Source organism: Meira miltonrushii (assembly GCF_003144205.1).
Source record: "Meira miltonrushii strain MCA 3882 unplaced genomic scaffold FA14scaffold_1, whole genome shotgun sequence".
Taxonomy (NCBI): domain Eukaryota; kingdom Fungi; phylum Basidiomycota; class Exobasidiomycetes; order Exobasidiales; family Brachybasidiaceae; genus Meira; species Meira miltonrushii.
The window spans coordinates 1,587,852-1,606,433 of NW_020289943.1; the positions used below are offsets into that span (position 1 = coordinate 1,587,852).

At 44.2% G+C, this 18,582-nt stretch overlaps 12 protein-coding genes across 12 annotated transcripts in view; 6 read left to right on the top strand and 6 right to left on the bottom strand.

Moving 5' to 3' along the window:
* The window catches only part of FA14DRAFT_10270 (uncharacterized protein), a 1,619-nt gene extending 523 nt beyond the window's left edge, over window positions 1–1,096 (bottom strand). Inside the window, exons 1-2 of the mRNA XM_025495696.1 lie at window positions 838–1,096; window positions 1–766 (exon numbers count right to left, since the gene is read on the bottom strand). Of these exons, the coding sequence (XP_025357427.1) occupies window positions 1–766; window positions 838–927 (856 nt within the window). The 5' untranslated portion in view covers window positions 928–1,096. The remainder of the gene's footprint in view (window positions 767–837) is intronic.
* A 530-nt stretch (window positions 1,097–1,626) lies between these two features.
* FA14DRAFT_187258 (ATP11-domain-containing protein) lies at window positions 1,627–2,952 on the top strand (the record flags this gene model as incomplete). The annotated part of the gene is made up of 1 exon (XM_025501583.1): window positions 1,627–2,952. One exon carries the CDS (start codon window positions 1,627–1,629, stop codon window positions 2,950–2,952), a length of 1,326 nt encoding a protein of 441 aa, XP_025357428.1.
* A 27-nt stretch (window positions 2,953–2,979) lies between these two features.
* Window positions 2,980–4,999, bottom strand: FA14DRAFT_159315 (2-methylcitrate dehydratase). Its single transcript, XM_025498154.1, has one exon. It carries the CDS (start codon window positions 4,543–4,545, stop codon window positions 3,073–3,075), a length of 1,473 nt encoding a protein of 490 aa, XP_025357429.1. The 5' UTR covers window positions 4,546–4,999; the 3' UTR covers window positions 2,980–3,072.
* A 43-nt stretch (window positions 5,000–5,042) lies between these two features.
* Window positions 5,043–6,478, top strand: FA14DRAFT_10300 (uncharacterized protein). The gene has a single exon (XM_025495697.1). The coding sequence runs from the start codon at window positions 5,400–5,402 to the stop codon at window positions 6,429–6,431; it is 1,032 nt and encodes a 343-aa protein (XP_025357430.1). The 5' UTR covers window positions 5,043–5,399; the 3' UTR covers window positions 6,432–6,478.
* Window positions 6,479–6,487: 9 nt separating this feature from the next.
* FA14DRAFT_187261 (ketol-acid reductoisomerase) lies at window positions 6,488–8,086 on the bottom strand. Its single transcript, XM_025501584.1, has one exon. It carries the CDS (start codon window positions 7,880–7,882, stop codon window positions 6,650–6,652), a length of 1,233 nt encoding a protein of 410 aa, XP_025357431.1. The 5' UTR covers window positions 7,883–8,086; the 3' UTR covers window positions 6,488–6,649.
* A 145-nt stretch (window positions 8,087–8,231) lies between these two features.
* FA14DRAFT_159317 (polysaccharide deacetylase family protein) lies at window positions 8,232–9,491 on the top strand. Its single transcript, XM_025498155.1, has one exon. The coding sequence runs from the start codon at window positions 8,362–8,364 to the stop codon at window positions 9,400–9,402; it is 1,041 nt and encodes a 346-aa protein (XP_025357432.1). The 5' UTR covers window positions 8,232–8,361; the 3' UTR covers window positions 9,403–9,491.
* Window positions 9,492–9,504: 13 nt separating this feature from the next.
* FA14DRAFT_163152 (uncharacterized protein) lies at window positions 9,505–10,539 on the bottom strand (the record flags this gene model as incomplete). The annotated part of the gene is made up of 1 exon (XM_025499799.1): window positions 9,505–10,539. The coding sequence occupies one exon, from the start codon at window positions 10,537–10,539 to the stop codon at window positions 9,505–9,507; it is 1,035 nt and encodes a 344-aa protein (XP_025357433.1).
* A 359-nt stretch (window positions 10,540–10,898) lies between these two features.
* On the top strand, window positions 10,899–12,230 carry FA14DRAFT_104953 (DUF1613-domain-containing protein; the record flags this gene model as incomplete). The annotated part of the gene is made up of 1 exon (XM_025495721.1): window positions 10,899–12,230. A coding segment is annotated over one exon (1,332 nt), but the record flags the coding sequence as incomplete, so codon positions are not given.
* A 121-nt stretch (window positions 12,231–12,351) lies between these two features.
* FA14DRAFT_159318 (putative RIB4-6,7-dimethyl-8-ribityllumazine synthase) lies at window positions 12,352–13,290 on the bottom strand. Its single transcript, XM_025498156.1, has 2 exons — window positions 12,552–13,290; window positions 12,352–12,480 (listed from the first exon to the last, which is right to left on the bottom strand). Exons 1-2 carry the CDS (start codon window positions 13,127–13,129, stop codon window positions 12,432–12,434), a joined length of 627 nt encoding a protein of 208 aa, XP_025357435.1. The 5' UTR covers window positions 13,130–13,290; the 3' UTR covers window positions 12,352–12,431.
* A 57-nt stretch (window positions 13,291–13,347) lies between these two features.
* FA14DRAFT_187266 (thiolase) lies at window positions 13,348–14,759 on the bottom strand (the record flags this gene model as incomplete). Its single annotated transcript, XM_025501585.1, has 2 exons — window positions 13,348–14,627; window positions 14,709–14,759. Coding segments are annotated over 2 exons (1,202 nt in total), but the record flags the coding sequence as incomplete, so codon positions are not given.
* Window positions 14,760–15,022: 263 nt separating this feature from the next.
* FA14DRAFT_159320 (uncharacterized protein) lies at window positions 15,023–15,592 on the top strand. Its single transcript, XM_025498157.1, has one exon. It carries the CDS (start codon window positions 15,268–15,270, stop codon window positions 15,442–15,444), a length of 177 nt encoding a protein of 58 aa, XP_025357437.1. The 5' UTR covers window positions 15,023–15,267; the 3' UTR covers window positions 15,445–15,592.
* A 1,443-nt stretch (window positions 15,593–17,035) lies between these two features.
* FA14DRAFT_107281 (EXS-domain-containing protein) lies at window positions 17,036–18,550 on the top strand (the record flags this gene model as incomplete). Its single annotated transcript, XM_025495803.1, has 1 exon — window positions 17,036–18,550. A coding segment is annotated over one exon (1,515 nt), but the record flags the coding sequence as incomplete, so codon positions are not given.
* Window positions 18,551–18,582: the final 32 nt, after the last annotated feature.

Sequence of the window (18,582 nt, forward strand, 5' to 3'; positions counted from 1 at the left end):
TACCCATTCCTTTTGGACCCGCACCTGGTTTACGACCACCAGGAGCGCGAGGTCCTTTGTTTGGCTCAGGAGAGCGTTTGATGAGATCGTTTTGACTTGTTCGCAAATTTACTTCACGCTTCTCCATTCCAACACCTCCGGCGGGTGCATGCATTGCAGGATGGCCAGCCATTGCGTGAGGACCGGCCATTCCATGAGGCATCCCGTGATTACGTTTGACCAAGAATGATCTTCCTTCCAGTCCAATTTTGCGCTTTACCATTCCGTTTCTAGCTGGTCGTCGTGGTGGACCGCGAGGCTCACTTTTGACTAAATTTACTGTATGAATATTATCGCGCTTGATAGGATGCATGCCGTTTGGATTTTTAGGATCACGTTTTTCCAATTGATTTTGATCATCGATTTCTGCGTTCAAATAACGTTTTTCATAGCCACTATCCATTTTCAATTGACGTTTGGCCATTCTTCTACGTTTACCGCCTACACCTGCACCTGCACCTGCACCACGACCCGTTCTTGCACCACCGCCACCAGCAATCCCACCGGCGCCCTTTCCTTTGCCTGAACCAGCACCAGCACCAGCACCGGGTGTCTGAGTACGAGGCTTAGCTCCACCTGCTCCCCCAGCTGCTGTTGCGGGACGTCTGCTGCCAGCTCCAGCTCCTACTGCACCCCCTGCACCTTTATTTCTAGGTCCTGCTGGAATACCAGAATTCGCTGGTTTACCAGGGCGGTCAAAATTACGTTTGACGTACATCTCTCCATCCTGTAGCCATCAAGAAACAAGAATGTCAATATCGGTGCTTTTCGTGTATAGCCGTATCTCATTTTACTCACCTCTAAGGCTGAAACTTGTTGCGAGCCAAAGGTGACCAGCACCATGGAAACGGTAACGAAAGCAAGAAGATTTGCGAAGGCCAGCTTCATATTTGCTTAAATCCTAGCAGAAAGTCGTAATATTAAATCTAGCTTTTGATAGCTCGATGAGGGCATGAAAATGTTGATCTGAATAATCTTGGCAATACTTATACCCTTTGTTCGCTCCAGAATGTATGGTAAGATTAGGGCCAATCAATTGCAAAGTAACAGAAAGCCCATCGAGCATATATGCGCCCTGGAGGGGCTTACTTGTGACAATGCTTTTCTTACGCATAGCTGTGCCAAAGACCATCGTTCACAACAGAGATAAACTCAAAGTCCAATCCGAAATTGATTTAATAATCATTCATGCGCCATTGTGTTCCTCGATCCAACCAATTTGGAGATCATCTTGATAAGCCCCTGATGATTACGGTTGCCAAGAACAGAAAGTCGTTGTTGAAAGATGTATATGGATGAGGCTGAAAAGGCGTAATCGATTCCAACCAGCATGTCCATGACCAAAAGGCATTCAAGATCTTAACGAGGACATTCAACGCCCAACGCCATCTTGCATTCAAGCCAGATGATCTTCGTGGCAAGGAAAGTACTTTTGGCGCAGGCGTTAAACCCGCGCTTAAGTACAAGCTCCCCTTAGTGCGTAAAATCGGAAAACGGGTAATAAATCTAGTCGTTAAGAAGGTAGCAGCAATTCGAATGTGTGCACCTTTCCTTCTAACCTCCGACAAGAAGGAAAAAAGTGTCAAGATGTTCCGATATTCTGTCAAGACCATCAGCGGCGGCTCGGGACGGCTGGCTGGCACAAAGACAAGAGTCCCGAACCTATCAAGCATTCAAAGAGCCTATGCTTCTGTGACCAACGCAGGCGTAGGTGTGTCAAAGCCACCTACAACCCCTAACGCTGGGGTTGAAGGAGGAGCTGAGGAAGAAAAGAAGCCGCTAACAAAGCCTGAACATTTGTCAAGAGAAGCTTTCGATCAGAAAAGAGAAAAGAAGTTGCAACAATATCAAGCCTTGTTGCAGGAGAAAGCAAAACGGGAAGGATTCTCATCTGTGGAGCAAATGGTTGCAAAGGAGAAAGAGCGAAAAGCAGCAAAAGATGCATCAGAAGCAGCTAATGCCGCAGCGAAAGGATCTTCGGGTCATTCTGGTTTGAGCGAAAAAGATGCAAAGCTAGCATCAGATATCTTGAAACGTGTAGAAGCGGAAGCTGAAAGGAAGATCAAATCGGGTAATTTCAGTTCAGGACCGAGTGCACTAAAGACGTTGGGTGATATCATCGATTTGGAAAAGGTACGTTCTGATTCACCAGAGACTATTTCTCAACTTTGGACGCAATATCACTCTCTTAAGAATAAGCTCTCTGCAGTCATACCAGCACGTCAATACGCCGAGATGGTTTCAAAAGCAAAACAGTACCCTCAATTCCTCTTGCCATTGCCACGCACAATTGTTGGATCGGACGATGTGAACAAAACAGCAAATGTTGCACCTGGAGAACGCAAGAATGGATATGAGATGCAATATATGGAATGGGGATTCCTACCTAAACCAGATCTAGAAGAGATCACAGCAAAAGTCGAACAATCGGTAGATCATTCGAACGAAGATAAAGAAGTGATTGAAAAAGCTTCTCCGACAACAGTTTTGTTTACACCATTGGCAGAGTACAAACTTCGACAAGAATTCGCACAACCCGTTCTGATCGTTACGCATTATACCGATTTGGCATTATCGAAAGGTATTGTTCTTTTGCGTGGAGAGGTGACTGAAGGTCAAGATGCACAATCTGCTCCAACCGGCATGGCAGCTGCAATTGCAGCTTCACAAGCAGGTGAAACGTCAAGCGAAAAGTTGGACAGACTCAAAGCACCCCTTCAAAGTCAAGGCAAATTATCACAACAAGATGCTCAATTGTTAACAGTTATGCTTCAACGCTTTTATATGCCCGTCAGTTCGAATGCCGGACCTCAACCTGGCGCACAAGAGAGACAAGAGCTATTAGACGCTTTCCATGGCGATCCAGACCGATTTGATGTAGACAAATTGTGCAAGAGTGCATTTGAATTTTAAGAAAGCCTAGCACATGTACTTTATCCCTGTATATCACACACACATGCACACCTCTTCTCAACGGAAATAGAATAGTATTAAGCATGAAAATCATCTCTCAAAAGTGGGATCTAGTAATATTTATTTTTCAGGTTCAGCCTTGTCCTTGACCCACAAGTCAATGAATTCATGAACGGGCATTGAGGTCAATTTGGCATGGTCTGTGGTCAATTCGAGCAATTGTTGTTTCTTGGCATCGTCAAAGTGAGGGTCCAAATGTTTGGCCAATTTGGCTTGAATTAATGGGATTGCCTCTTCACGACGACGGGCATGTCCGACTGGGTAATCCATTCCATGTTCGAGGGATGTACCATCGTTGAATTCGATTCTGACAGTGTTACCGATTGCACGTTTATCGGCTTCCAAGTATTCCTTGGTGTAACGTGGTTCTTCAACGTATTCGGTGATATCACGCAAGGCGTCGATTCTTGGATCAGCGGCGAATTCATCGTTGTACATTTGTGGTTCCAATTTACCGTGGATCAATGGAACGGCAACCATGTAACCGATTTCGTGATCACGAGCAGCGTAGTTTGTCAATGGACCACGCTTGCAGATAATACGGATAGCTGCTTCTTGTGTCTTCAAGACGATCTTCTTGATGTCATCTGTTGACTTTCCGGCTTCCTTCATTTGTTTGTGTAGGATCACAGCAGATTCAACGGCAGTTTGAGAGTGGAATTCAGCTGGGACCAATTTGAACAAGACGTTCTCCATAACGTAACTGCCGTATTTACGGTCGAATTCGAATGGCTTGCCCTTGAACAAGACATCATAGAAACCCCATGTCTTTGCAGTCAGAACACTTGGGTAACCCATTTCACCCTTTTGAACCAAAAGAGCCAAGTTGACTGCACGAGAGCAAGCATCACCGGCAGCCCACGATTTACGGGAACCAGCGTTAGGAGCATGACGGTATGTACGCAAAGATTGACCATCAACGAAAGCTTGAGAGATAACGTCAACAGTTTGATCGCGAGTGTTACCGATCATCTTGGAAACAACGGCAGCACTGGCAACCTTGACCAAAACGACGTGATCCAAACCAACACGGTTGAAACTGTTTTGGATAGCGATGATACCTTGAATTTCGTGTGCTTTGATAGAAGCTTCCAAGACATCTTGAACAGTCAAAGCCTTCTTTCCTTCAGCAGCATTTGTACGGGACAACCAATCAGCAACGGCCAAGATGGAACCCAAGTTATCGGAAGGGTGACCCCATTCGGCAGCCAACCAAGTATCATTGAAATCCAACCAACGGATCAAAGCACCGTTGTTGAATGCAGCACGGATTGGGTCAAGTTGATAAGGTGTACCAAACACTTTAGCACCATTTGGAACAACAGTTCCAGGAACGACTGGACCCAAAGCAGCACGAGCGCCAGGGAAACGCAAAGCTTCCATACCACAACCGATTGAGTCTAAAAGACACAATCTTGCAGTGTTGAAAGCAGTGTCTGATTTGATTTCATAATCGTGAACGTAATCGGCAATATCTTGCAATACTTGATCGTAAGGAGGACGTTCGTTTGATTCACCACTGCCACCACCCATTGCGCGAGCTGAAACGGAAAATGTACGAAGTTGAGTGTTATTGTTGATGAGAGAACGAGCGGATTGCGTTGATGCAATTCCTGAAGGTTTTAATGAACGTTGAACAGTTTTTGCAACGTTGAAAGATGAAAATGCACGAACGGAAGAAGAAGAAGAAGTGCTTCTCAAGCTAGATGAAAGAGCAGATGCACGAACAGCGGTCAAGCTAGCCACCATCCTATACTATTGATGAGGATAAAGAAGGGGGAGGATCAGATGATGGTTCTGTTGGAAGTCACGATCTGATCAAGAAGGGGGTTTGGTTCAAATAAGAAGATTGTCTCTCTCACATGCCAAAAAGTGCCAAACATAACTTCTCGCATCTTTCACCGGGACATTTCTTCTTCTTGTTGGCATTAAATGAGTGTTACTTGCATGCAGGCTGTGGAGAGAGAGATTCATTTCTAAGTTGGGGCCTAAACGTACGCGACAAACGGTCTGATTTCCGCTCGGTGCTCAAGCCGAGTGTGTATATACGGCTATTGAGTGAAAAGTTAAAGCGAGTTGAGTTGCCCGAGCCTATAGCCAGGCGAACACGTCCAATTTGATCTTAAGCGGAGATGCTTATTTAGTGGACCGGTCAATTTCTTCTTTGCCGAGCCAGGCTTTCTTCCGCTTATTTCCTGCGAGCCAAAGCAGAGAATTACACGTGTTGGCAGATAAAGCTTGGGTTGCAAGAGACATTCACTGTACTCATACACACGTGCTGGTTTAGGAAGAAAAAAGTTGAACTGAGTTGAATGAATGCAACACCAATGCATGATACTGAGAAAGTGCATTTATGGTAATTACCATCACTGTTTGTCAAACCAGAGATGGCAAAGGAAGATGATGCATTGGCTGCTTTGCATGCTCATTTCGCATCTTCATTTGATTCAGCTCCAATCAAACCTATCAATTCAACTCCAAAGGTGAATAAGAGTAAGACCGACAAGAAAGCAGAAGTGGAGAAGGTCGTCAAGGCAAAGACAAAAGATGATCTACTAGAACGTGAGCTTGGATTTGATGGTAGCCATTTGAACAAAGGCAAAGCAAAAGCTGAGAATGAGCTGAAGCCGGTGAAAGCATCCAAGACTAAGCCACAATCGACTAGGCCTCCACCTGAAACAGTCGTATTTGGAGAATCATCAAGCGGAACTTCAATTCCAAATCAAGGAGGATGGAGAAAGTTCATGTCTTCCAAGGTAGAAACACGGAAGGACAAGTTGGAAGAAGAGGCAAACAAGGCAGCAGCCGAGAAACAGAAGAAGAAGAACAAGTCCAGCTCGGGGGATGGAGCAGGGGATGAAGAAGATGCAGAAAAGGAAAAAGAGATGATGACAAACGATAGAGCATTATCGGACTTGCTCTCTACAACATTATTTGCACCTCAATCAGAGGGGATCAAAAAAGCAAACGGAAAACCAAATCTCTCCTCGAATTCAACACTCTCTCGGCTAATGGAATTAAGTAAGCCAACGTTGACCGACCAAGCCAAATCTGTCGGGAGAGGATTGGGATCGTCCATGTTCAAAGCCAAAGAGATGGGAAAGATGCCTGCTTCAATGAGACATGGCTTACGAAAAGCTGAATTACAGAAACAAGCAGATCAATTGGAGAAGGCCAAAGAGCTTGGAATATACCATCAATCCATTAAAGGTTTAATTGGCAAAGGTGCAGATGGTTCGGATTTGGTTCTGGGAACGAAAAAGAAAGATCATAAAGCACGAACCCGAGATAAGGGTCTATCGATGGGAGTGGGCAGATTTGCCGGTGGTACACTGAAACTCTCAAAGGAAGAAGTTGCCAGGATAAACAAACCAACCTCATCTGGTAGAGGTGCAGGTGGGAAACGAAAGCGGTCATAGATCGATGTACGATATCACTACTGTATTTATCAATTATACCCTTTTCACGCACACACGTTTCGTGGTCAAATGAAATCGTTCTTGTTAATCGACAAGATATGAGAGAAGCACATTGAGATGTAGAATAGATACAAAACACAATAGAAGAATGCTTTTTTGGGCTTTTAAAGGTTGCTAGTTTGCACTAGCAATGAAACATTTGAAGCTCATCGGAATACTTAGAGCTTACCACCATCACGACCAGGGCGCAAAGCACGGACGGTGTGACCAGCGCGCCACATTTCTTGAGCAGCGATGGCATCAGTTTCTTTGTCGTAATCTTCACGGTATGTTGGGCGACTTGCGAATTCCAAAGTTCTTCTGGTTTCGCTACCGTCACGAACGCTTGCGTACAAACGTTCAAAGACTGGCTTGCATGCCTTTTCGAATTCAGGAGCCCAGTCCAAAGCACCACGACGAGCGGTAGTAGAGCAAGCCTTGTACATGTAGTCCATACCGTGTTCACCGACCAAGGGGAACAAAGACATCAAAGCTTCTTCGCAAGTCTCGTTGAATGCTTCTGATGGAGAGTGACCGTTGGCACGCAAGACGTCGTATTGTGCCTTGAACATACCTTGAATACCACCCATCAAGCAACCACGTTCTCCGTATAAGTCAGAGTATACTTCCTTTTCAAATGTAGTTTCGTACAAGTATCCTGATCCGACGGCGATACCCAAAGCAACGGATTTCTCCAAAGCCTTACCGGTAACGTCTTGGTGAACGGCAACGGAAGAGTTGATACCTGTTCCCTTTAAGAATTGAGTACGGACGGTACGACCACTTCCCTTTGGAGCACACAAGATGACGTCGATATCCGATGGAGGAATGACCTTTGTTTGATCTTTGTAAACGACTGAGAAACCGTGGGAGAAGTAAAGAGTCTTGCCCTTTGTGAAGTATGGCTTCAAGTGTTCCCATTGTTCACTTTGAGCGGCATCGGAAAGCAAGTACATGCAAATTGTACCTTTTTCGGCAGCCTCTTCGATTGTGAACAAGTTCTTTCCTGGAACCCAACCATCTTGGATGGCTTCTTTCCAGGAGTGACCATCTTTACGGACACCGACGATAACGTTCAAACCGTTATCACGCAAGTTCAAACCTTGACCGTGTCCTTGAGAACCGTAACCCAACAAGGCGATTGTGTCATTTTTGAAGTAATCTTGCAATTTCTCTAGAGGCCAATCAGCACGTTCGTAGACCTTTTCTTTGGTTCCAGCAAAGTCGAGAGTTTTTAGTCCACGTTGTTGTTGAACGGCCAAACGAGCGACAGGAGCAGTTGCAGCACGAGGAGTGACAGCTTTTGCCAACATGGACAGAGAACGAGCAGCAGGTGCAGGTGCGACTGCTGAACGGCTTGAAGCACGAACAGCAGAGCGTAAAGCGTTACGAGATACGACTGGGAAGGACATGATGAATGATGGTGATGAGAAGAAGAATGAATGCTATTTAAACGCAATTTTACCTTTTCGGTTGCTTGTCTGCGCTTTTTTTCTCCTTTTGATAAAAATGTCGATAATGCACTCCGATAAAGTGCTGCCGCTGTTTGAGAAGAATCGTTTAGCAGCCGCACTACAGCTTTATACTGTGTAGCAACTGTGCGTGTGTGTGTGACTCCTTCCTTGTATCTGAAAAAGAAGAAAATTCATTCAGGCCGTAGACTGCAGAACAACTTTTAGGTCCGCCATAAGCCGATTAAAACGCGTAAAGGCTTTTGCAATAGAAAACACAGCTGCCAAGCCATGTCAAAGCTAAGCGAGAATGCAAGACAAAGCAATGCCCGTCTCACGTGCCCCCCGCACATTGCAGCTTCTTCTTGACATGGCTCGAGCTCAAGATGATAACGAATGTATGCTAATGAATACTACCTTCCATCATCACAATAGAAAGAATGGTACAAGTATTCGATCAAGGAATCGATCATTCTCGTAGAGAACTGCCTGGGTATGGGGCTAAACCTCCAAATCCACAATGGCCAAATGGAGCAAAAGTATGCGTTTCATTTGTGTTGAATTACGAAGAAGGAGGTGAACATGTGGTAGATAATCACAAGGGAAAGTCAGACGCAAGCACTTCCACCTTAAATGGCGATGAACATGCAGAGATGTTCTTGACGGAATCAGGTGCAGCAGCAACAGTTCCAGGCGCTCAAAGATATGGAAGAAATATCGGATTGGAAAGTGCTTATGAATTTGGTAGTCATCGTGGATTTCATAGAATCTTGGATTTGTTCAAACGGTCAAAACTACGATTCACATCTTGGTCTATCGGGCGTGCAGTGGAGCTGAATCCACAAGTAGTAGGACAAATGGAGGAGGCAGGCTGTGAAGTTGCAAGCCATTCATGGAGATGGATAGATTACGATAGCCTCTCAGAAGAGGAAGAAAGAGAGCATGTCCGTAAAGCAATCGAAACGATTAAGAAAGCATCTCCAAACGCGAAACCTCCGATTGGATGGTATACAGGAAGACAAAGTCAGCGTACACGTAGAATCGTGTATGAGACATACAGGGAATTGGGCTTATTGGATCAATTGTACGATTCTGATGCGTACGATGAGGATCTTCCATATTACATTAAATCCCCCTCGCCAAGCTCTTCGCAACCATCTCCACCTCTCCTAGTGGTGCCATACACTCTGGACAATAACGACATGAAATTCGGTATTACGCCAGGCTTTTGCACTGCTGAACAATTTAGCTCGTATTGTCGTGATGCTTTAGACGTTTTAATCGAAGAAGGTCAAAGAGGTCAACCAAAGATGATGTCAATCGGATTGCATTGTCGTATAATCGGAAGGCCAGGAAGATTTAAGGGTTTGCAAGAGTTTGTAAATTATGTCAAAGAGCGTGAACAAGCTGGAGACGTTTGGGTAGCTACCCGTGAAGAGATCGCTCAACATTGGCGCAAGGTTCATCCTCCATCAGAATGAGGCTCATCTTAAATCACACATGTAATCACTCGCAAAGCACTTTCCATTATGCATTTTTGATATATTGTCTAGAGTACAGGATGATAAAGTATTGATACATTGTTAATATTGTCTGTTATAATCACGACTTTGTTGGTGACCACCACCGCCACCTCCTCTATCCCTTCCACCCGATCCTCGTTCCGTGCCTCCTCGATGACCTGGCATATTTGGATTAGGGCACATGTTTGCAAAATGTCCTACTTCTCCGCACTTGTAGCATGTCACCGTACTTAAATCACGCAAACGTCGAGGAGCATTTCCATCCTGATTGTTGCGTTGCATATTACCTCCTCCCATATTTCCGACGGTATTAGCTTGATAGCCTCCAGATGATTGATTCTGTGTGTAATCCTGTCTTTGTGGACGTGAGTAGCCACCTTCTTGCCCTCCTGCTTGACCTGCCATATTCCTTTGACCAAAGGCTTCTTCAGCGGTGAGAGGTTTATGAGTCAATACAGGTGAATTCGAGCGAGAAGCAGCAGACGGCGGGGTTGCTTTGATGTGACCCATCCGACAATCCGGTCCTCTTGGACAGAATCCTGCAATGTACAACGGACAAGCCGGCCTTCTGACATGCTTTTTATGACAAGCTGGACCTTTTGGACAAAATCCACGTTTGTAATTCTCGCATTCACGTATCTTTGCTTTTGCGTCCACATGCAGGTATAAGCATTCATCACCGCTATTGCAATAACCAAAAGTAGCGAAAAATCTGCATTCCGGCATCCTTCTCATATCGTATTCATGTAAATAGTCGCATTGATCTCCTCTTTTGCACAATCCCCTAAGCCAATGCTTACAGATCGTTCTTTTCCCTAAATCTCTCTTTTGATCGGGCGCCAAGAAGTTTTGCGGACCTGGTTGTTCATGTCTGAAAGGGCATCTGTTCCCAAGTGGACAGGGTTGATTTTCGTTACGGTTCTTTAAGTATTCCACATGTCTTGGACATAGCTGAGCGTCACTTGTAAGCTTAAGAGAACTGAATTGGGAATGCGTAGCAGTTGCTGTATTGGCCAAGTATGATTCAAATGCAAGGTTGTTATGATGATAATCGTTATACACCGCTTGTGCCGCTCTCGTTGTGGCAGGTGCCATTGCCTGAGCGGCCTGATCGGGTGTGATTGGCACAACAGATGCCATCTTGTCGATTATGAACCTAGTGGCGAGATCTGCAGATTCCAGAAGGATGGTTGTCGATGTCAGAGAATGAAGTATGACAGTACGCGTGCAATAAAGTTCCCCCGCGTTAAAATTTAGACTTTCGGAGATAAGATTTGAATTTTCTTCCTTCTGAACTCATCATCCCTCATTCAATCACATTGATGAACGAAAAGGGCAATGCAAAGGCAAATAAACAAAGAGACAAGGCCAAGCTCATATCTGCAGACGATGAGAATAGTCGAGCAATCGTTGCTATCTTGAATGAGGTACAAAATGGAACATTTCAGGATCAATGGATACCACTAGCACAAAGCACGGCAAATCATAGCATACATGCATGGTCAAAAGCAATAGAGCAACTGATCTATCATCCAGAGCAATCTTCTTCGACTATATTGAGAGCGGATATCTTGTCGGATGAAGAGGGAGTAGATTCATCTATAGGCCACCTAAGATGTAAGAGAAGGCTCGTTCGCAACATTCTTCCTCGGAGGCCAAATCTGGATAAGAATTTGGAGCAAGTCTGTGAGGTATACATGAATCGTCAAGGAAGCGAAGGAATAGCTACACTCACACCGATTCTACCAAGTGATAATGCGGATGAAGTTCCCTATTATCATCCAAAAGTACGCTCACTGGCATTTCATTTTTGCAAAGATAACGATGAGTCGGCTATCACAAGATTCTATATCGTTCCTTCAAGATTCTATATCGTTCCTTTTGAAGAGGAGCAAGCATTTAATGCTATCACATCACCTCAATCTAGACTCTCTCGAACAGCATTACTACTGCTGGATCTACAATCACGCCTTGCATTTGGGGTTGAGAACGGGTACAAAAAACGAGTGGAACACGATCTGATTGTGGATCGAAAAGACTATCAAGAGTTATACATGCAATTACGTGATAGACATGCATCATTTTTGATGGAAACATGGTGTGAGTCTACTGATCCTGGAAAACATGTCTTTGAAGATTTGGGAATCGTTACATTTATTATTCTTTTGTGGCGAACAATTTTTCCGCAAACAAATGGTAGACCACCTAATTTTGTCGATGTAGGATGCGGGAATGGTTTGCTGGTCTATCTCCTCGCAAAAGAGGGCTTTACGGGATTCGGCGTGGATGTACAAGCTAGGAAGAGCTGGGATCAGTATCGCAATTGTTGTAGCGAGGTTGACTTGCGTGTAGAATCAATTGACCCTCCGGCCATGTGTTCGGGAACAACTTCAAGTAATCTTTTCCCTGAAGGCAGCTTTTTGATTGGCAATCATGCAGACGAACTTACGAGTTGGTTACCGTTGATGGCTCATTGCACACCAAATTGTTCTGGTTTGGTCAATATACCTTGCTGTCGATTTGATTTGGACGGTACAATTTCAAGTCGATCAAAATACCCAATCGATGAGAAGGAGATAGAGGCGATTGTAGGTAAACAGAATCTTACCAAAACAATGCAAGAAATTCAAAGAGGACCTTTTGCAGAAGCAGACACAACTTCGCGAAATATCGCTTATTTGCGTTATATATCCCATCTGCATCTACAAGCAGGTTGGCAATTGGAAAAGGAGGCTCTTCGCATCCCAAGCACGAAGAACTGGGCATTCGTAGGAAGGAAGAGGATATGGCAGAACGGGGAAGATACTCTCAGTAAAGAGGATGTAGACGCGAATGTAGAATCAATAGCACAAAGATACGGCTCTCAATGGCATGCTCGGGTCTCGCCAACCAAATCCCAAGGAAATCACTAGCCACTCCACAAATATTTGCTTGAGATGGATTTTATAGATACATTTGTATTATAGTATACCATTCCGATCAATCAATTATGCTTCCAAATGTCCTTTACTCCAAGCACTCGTCTTTGATGCCATCCTGTTTGGGTGGAGTAAGAAATGTTAGTAAATTGTCAAAGCACACACACACTGTCACACCCTCGTACTCACTCTACTGCAGCAGACGCCCAATCTTCTCCATGGTTGTGCTTCTTTGCACTATTGCCCAAACCACACCTCTCTAAAGCTTGTTCTTCGGTAAGAGCGGTTAGAACACCAAGGATGACTGGAACACCTGTATCCAATCCCACACGCATCAAGCCATGACAGCATGATTCGGAGATATATTCAAAGTGCATCGTTGATCCTTTGATGAGGACACCAATCGAGATGACAGCATCAAAAGCTTTCTTGCTCGCAGTATTGCTTGAACCAGCACCATCTTTCGTGGTAAGATTGGAAGCCAAATCCGTCAAGCCACCCATCAAATCAGTAGAACCAGAAGAAGATTCTTGAACTTGAGAAGCACTAATGAATCTTGAAGTTGCAATAGGTAATTCCCAACTTCCCGGAACACTTTCGATTATTATATTTTCTTCTTTTACACCTGATTTCGTTAAATTTGAAACGCATCCTGAAACCAATGCATCAATACATTCTTTATTCCAACGTGCATGTACGATTCCGATTCGTAGTGAAGATGCATCAGGAATGCTTGTTGGAGCTGGTCTTGCACGTTTTTCGAGCATTGTTTTGTTGGGCAAATGGTGTGATGGAGCGGAGAATAGATCTGAACCCGATATTCCAACTTTCTTCTGATTCTCGATTGCAAGGCGAAATGGCAGTGCAACTCCGCGCCGACGCTTAGGCCATGACGCATCTTAAAGCTCCAAGCGCAAGTGAACCATTGAGAGGGCAGTTGGTAGGCTAGAGACTCTTTCTCTTCTATGATTCAATCAAGCATGCTGTCACTTCTCATAAGATCAAACCCACTCCCAGACACAAGGAAATACAGATGTGAATATGATACTATTTCTAGATTAAATCGAAAGCATATGAAAATAAGAGAAAAGAACAACACCCTTATGTCATTCATTTATTGCTCAGAAACAATGATACTGGCCATACCCATACCACTTCCAACGCACATACTTGTTGCACCAATTTGCTTGCCTTGACGTTTCAATTCAGGCAAAATTGTGGCAATTTGACGTGATCCAGTTGCACCCAATGGATGTCCGATTGCGATTGCACCACCGGATGGGTTAACCTTTGCTTGATCTAAACCGAGCTTCTCAACGGAATATAATGCTTGAGAGGCAAATGCTTCATTAATTTCCCAAACATCAACATCATTGGTTGAAAGACCAGAGATGTCCAAAACCTTGGGGATAGCGTATGCTGGTCCGATACCCATAACTTTGGGTGGGACACCAACAACGGCAGCTGTGACAAATTTACCCTTGATTGGCAAGCCCAACTTCTTGGCAACGCTACGGCGAGCGAGAAGCACGGCAGCAGCACCATCACTAACTTGAGATGCGTTACCGGCATGTGTGGTACCGTCTTTCTTGAATGCCGGCTTCAATTTAGCCAATGATTCAGCTGTAACACCATCACGGATACCGTCATCCTTGTCAACGGTACGTTCGTTTCCGTCAGTGTCGTTGTATTTGACTGTGACGATTTCGCTCTTGAATTTGCCTTCAGATTGAGCCTTGAAAGCACGTTGGTAAGATTGAGCAGCGAATGCGTCTTGCTTTGCACGGGTAACACCGTATTCTTCAGCAACATTTTCTGAAGTGATACCCATTGGTGCCAAACAATCGGCAGCTTCTTCGTTCTCCATGACGGCATCAGAGAAGCGTTCAGGCATAACACCTGCACCGTAGTTTTGGGTCATGCTTTCAACACCTGCACCAATACCGACATCAATTTGACCGGATTGAATTTCCATTGCGATTTGGTTGACAGATGCCAAACCGGAAGAGCATTGACGGTTCAAGGTGTTTACAGCGGCAGTGTTTGGGATGCCAGAGTAAAGTGCAGCCATACGTGCAACTGTTGCACCACCACCTGGTGGCAAAACGTTACCGACAGCAACATCTTCGATCAATTTGGGGTCAATCTTTGATTCTGCGATAACACCTTTGAAGACGGCAGCCAACATATCTTCAGGGCATGCTTCAGCCAAGCCACCCTTTTTGGCTTTTGTGACGGGTGTACGCAAAGCAGAGATGATGACGACTGCAAGTAGTGTGGGGGAGGAGGTTGAATACGGTCAGTAATCCTAGTAATGGCTATATTTATATAAATTGCACTACTCACCATCATCGTCATGCTTGCCCAAGATAGCTTGTTTTCCTTTTTGAACCATTTTGTGTTTTAATTGTGTACTTCACTAGAATGTAGTGGTGATGGTAGAAAGGTAAAAACAGTATTAATGAGAAGGACTAAAATAATCAATGTTCCCTCCCCCTCCTTTTTACGGTTTGCGGAACATGTGGGTCGCCGATACCGGGCAAAAGGCACTTTAACAGAGCCGCGTAAGCCAGTCCAAAAAAAGAATGAAAGCAATTGGCACTTGAGCCATACACAGTCTCAGTCTCTCTTTGCCAGTCTCACTTCTCCACTACTCTCCCGTTTCTTTTCACGCGCGCCGAATCATGGCTGGCTGAAAGCACAACAAGAAGAGTGCACACTGTATATGCGGGGCATTCTTCTCAACTTCTATTATCCTCTCTCAAGAATCGTTAACAATAAAGAATCATGAACGGGTCTTGGTCTGTATCCGGCCGAGATTATATCAGCTATGTTATATTGCGAATGTCTTGATAGTGTGTCTCTAAGGCATACACTACTGCAGAATATGCTGACTGAATGCACGATGCTTTGCGGGGACGATGCAAACATTAATCTCGAGGACTGTTTCGACCTAATATCTTCCTTGTTCATTCTTCTACAATATCTTTCGATTGTACCAAGTTACGAGTTATTCATTCCAAGTCGGATAGAGTCTTGGAAGGTCCTCATCTTCTTCTACATCTCTCGCGAGAGGTCCTAAAACTGTGACCCCAACTTAAATGACATCAACTCTATTCTGTGATAGAAACTATCAAATAGAAGAATCAACCAAATCATACAACTCTCTTGACGAATGGACTACCATATTCCAGTTTATATAATCATTCCAGTACAGGATAATCTTGAGCTAAAATTATACTTTTCTTTTAGAAGCGCGGCACTGCGCTAGTGAGTGTGAGTGTGTGCCTTGTATTTGATTCTACGCGGGGGTTGTTTCACTTAGAAGACTTTATTGCTGCATAGAATAATCGGAACTATAACAATCCAGAAATGAATTTTAACTTCATGAACGGATCTCTTCCAACTGCCTTTCACCATTCATCTTCTCGTCTTACCTCTACTTCCTTCTCTTCTTTCTTTCTCTTATTCACGCATCAACATACTCTCTCTACACTGGACAAAGTATCGGCGTAGATAAAACCATACACATTTACGCCTTTCATTGCGGGTTATTTTCATTTCCTCAAGCAAACGTTCCTTACGCCAACTATTTTCACGCAAGATTGTCTCGCAACAATCGGTTGGGTATTTCTCCTTCCATCTGCTCACGCCGTATCGCTATAAAGCAAATTCTTCTGAGTTGCGGCGTCATCTCTTTTTTGGCAACAATTTTTAATTCGCCTGCTGCTTACATTTAGCTCTCAAAAAAGAAAAATTATTGGTTAGGGTTGCCAACAAATCTTGCATTCATCGTACCTGATCGACTACGAACACAACTGCCAATACACTCTATCATCTGCCAAGAAAAGGCGTGCCAACTTTTGACGCCTTTTGGTTCTCTCTCTCGTATCGCTTACTAGAAACAAGGTACGAATCACAACCGTTCATCGTCAAAGCCACTGGAAAAGATTTTGACGTTTGTCTTTTTTCGTCAACTTTGACCTTTTTCGATCATCATTGGAGATATGAATGAAAACTTTCTCCTAAAAAATAGAGCTGATAGAGACAATAATCGATATGCACAACAATTTGACGATTTAATCGCTCCCAATTACTCGTGGGATGTCAGTATAGGCTCTTCTTCTTTATCTTCCGATCAAAGTCAGGCAGGCCTAAAAGAGAATAAGCAAAGGAAGAGAAAGCTATTCTCGTTTCAACGCAAAGATAGCATGGAGGAAAAAGAAGAAGGTCAGATGCAGGGAAGATCTAGAGGGGCTCCAGAAATGCAAATACGTGGAATGGATGACGAACAGGATGAGAGAATAGCGAACCATTTGATCGAAGCACTTCTCTCTCGTGTGAGATCCGTTGGAGAAGCACCAAACGCACCCGAAAGCGTTCATGATTCGACACGAAGGATGGGCAGGCGGAAAAGTCTGGCACCTCAATGGTCATTCAATCCATCGGCAGAATACGATTCAAGATTGAGCAAAAGGGCAAAAGATACACTCCTTGCCCGATCGCCTGCGCCTGCTTCGGTAGATCAAGCGATGAAAATTGTCAGCAGAGATGGAGGGATTGGTCCACAAGCACATATACAAAGTTCTGATTTGATGGACGTTTCTTTATCGATCGGAACAGCGGCTTTGGGAGGCTTAGCAGCCGATAATGGTTTACCGGTACGAGAGCCGTTTTCAGTATTTCTACCACCGCCATTTCGGATAGTGTTTCTAATCGCTTTGGGTTTACTCTGTTGGTCGGCAAATCTACGAGGATTGAGAAGACTTGGACTGGATGCTGAAAGTATGATGTCTTCTGAAACGAAAGTACGTGTTCTGCCTCATCATCGAGATCATGGAGAACAATTGTATCGTGCTCATGCCAACGTACCTGCTAGGGAAATGTCTCGATCAAATGCAAGTTCGGCTGCTTTGGTAGGTTCAGCAGATTCGGAATTAGCCGTCTTTTTTCGACATCCAGGTCCACAAGAAGCTGCTGCATTTCATTTAGGTCTTTCATGTTTCGTTTGGGCTTCAATATGTTGGGTGACTTATCGGGTGTATGCATTCAAGACGATTTTCTATGGTGGTGATCAAATAAATGGTATCTCGAACGCACGTGGACGACATGCTCAAGCTATTCAAGGTATTGCAGTTTTGGGTGTTCTAGCTGTTGCATTTTGGCCAGGAGATGTGATGTACAGACCGATGCGTAAAGCCTTTGGTAAGCAGATCTTAAGCATTTGCAAGCCTTCGTTTGTACAACGCATTCACTTCTCAAATGTTGTTCTGGCGGATATCTTGACTTCCTATGCAAGAGTGTTTGGAGAATTGTGGTTGACGATGTGTTTCTTATGGCCAAAGACAGATACACCGGCATGGTGGAATGGAAAAGGAAGTGTGGCTGTACCTCTATTGGTAAGCTTGCCTTACTTTATTCGATTTCGTCAATGTTTGAGTGAATACAACGTTTCCACGCCATCGACGAAAGATGGAAAGAGACCTTTGAAACCTCTGCTGAACGCTGCCAAATACGCAAGTGCTTTCCCTGTTATTTGGTTGAGTGTTTTGCAAGGTGCAAATATACCCGGTGATGGACATTTCTCAAGAGTGAATATGTTCTTCTATCTATGGATTGGATCAGTGTTTATCAATAGCTTTTATTCGTTTTGGTGGGATGTGACAAACGATTGGGGATTGGAAATGCTAAAATGGGAAACGTGGGCCAACACACCTTCGCTAGTCTTGCGTGGTGTTCATTCGATCCATCGAAGAAATACGTCTGCTATGCCTGCCTATCTATCAACAGCACGAAACAGACGAGCTTCCGATACATCGTCAACAACTGTGGTGAATGAGACTGGAAATGGAATACCGAATGGAGCACATGAAAGGATGTCACAACATTCTCATTCAAATGATACCTTGCGACCGGGAGATTCAGCATCAAATTACACATCTCATTCACGCAAAAAGAGTTACTTTTTGCGTCCTCCAGAGTACGTGATGCTTTTTCCGCCAATCGTTTATCAATTAGCCGTTACGAGTGATTTGATTTTGCGATTTGCATGGTCATTAAAACTTTCAAGTCATTTACATCATATCATCGAACTTGAATCGACTGCTTTTTACCTTGAAGCATTGGAAATTTTACGTAGATGGGGTTGGTCTTATTTGCGTATAGAATGGGAAGCATGCAAACGCAGAACATGGGAATCAGAAGGAAGTATGGAAAGTCT

What these genes read in the sequence shown, in the direction of transcription:
- FA14DRAFT_159315 (XM_025498154.1), bottom strand. Translation starts at nt 4,545, where the DNA reads ATGGGTGGTGGCAGTGGTGAATCAAACGAACGTCCTCCTTACGATCAA.
- FA14DRAFT_10300 (XM_025495697.1), top strand. Translation starts at nt 5,400, where the DNA reads ATGGCAAAGGAAGATGATGCATTGGCTGCTTTGCATGCTCATTTCGCA.
- FA14DRAFT_187261 (XM_025501584.1), bottom strand. Translation starts at nt 7,882, where the DNA reads ATGTCCTTCCCAGTCGTATCTCGTAACGCTTTACGCTCTGCTGTTCGT.
- FA14DRAFT_159317 (XM_025498155.1), top strand. Translation starts at nt 8,362, where the DNA reads ATGGTACAAGTATTCGATCAAGGAATCGATCATTCTCGTAGAGAACTG.
- FA14DRAFT_159318 (XM_025498156.1), bottom strand. Translation starts at nt 13,129, where the DNA reads ATGCTCGAAAAACGTGCAAGACCAGCTCCAACAAGCATTCCTGATGCA. An exon ending in TGGGCGTCTGCTGCAGTAGA is followed by an intron (nt 12,481 to 12,551) that starts GTGAGTACGAGG and finishes CCACCCAAACAG; the next exon opens with GATGGCATCAAAGACGAGTG.
- FA14DRAFT_159320 (XM_025498157.1), top strand. Translation starts at nt 15,268, where the DNA reads ATGCTTTGCGGGGACGATGCAAACATTAATCTCGAGGACTGTTTCGAC.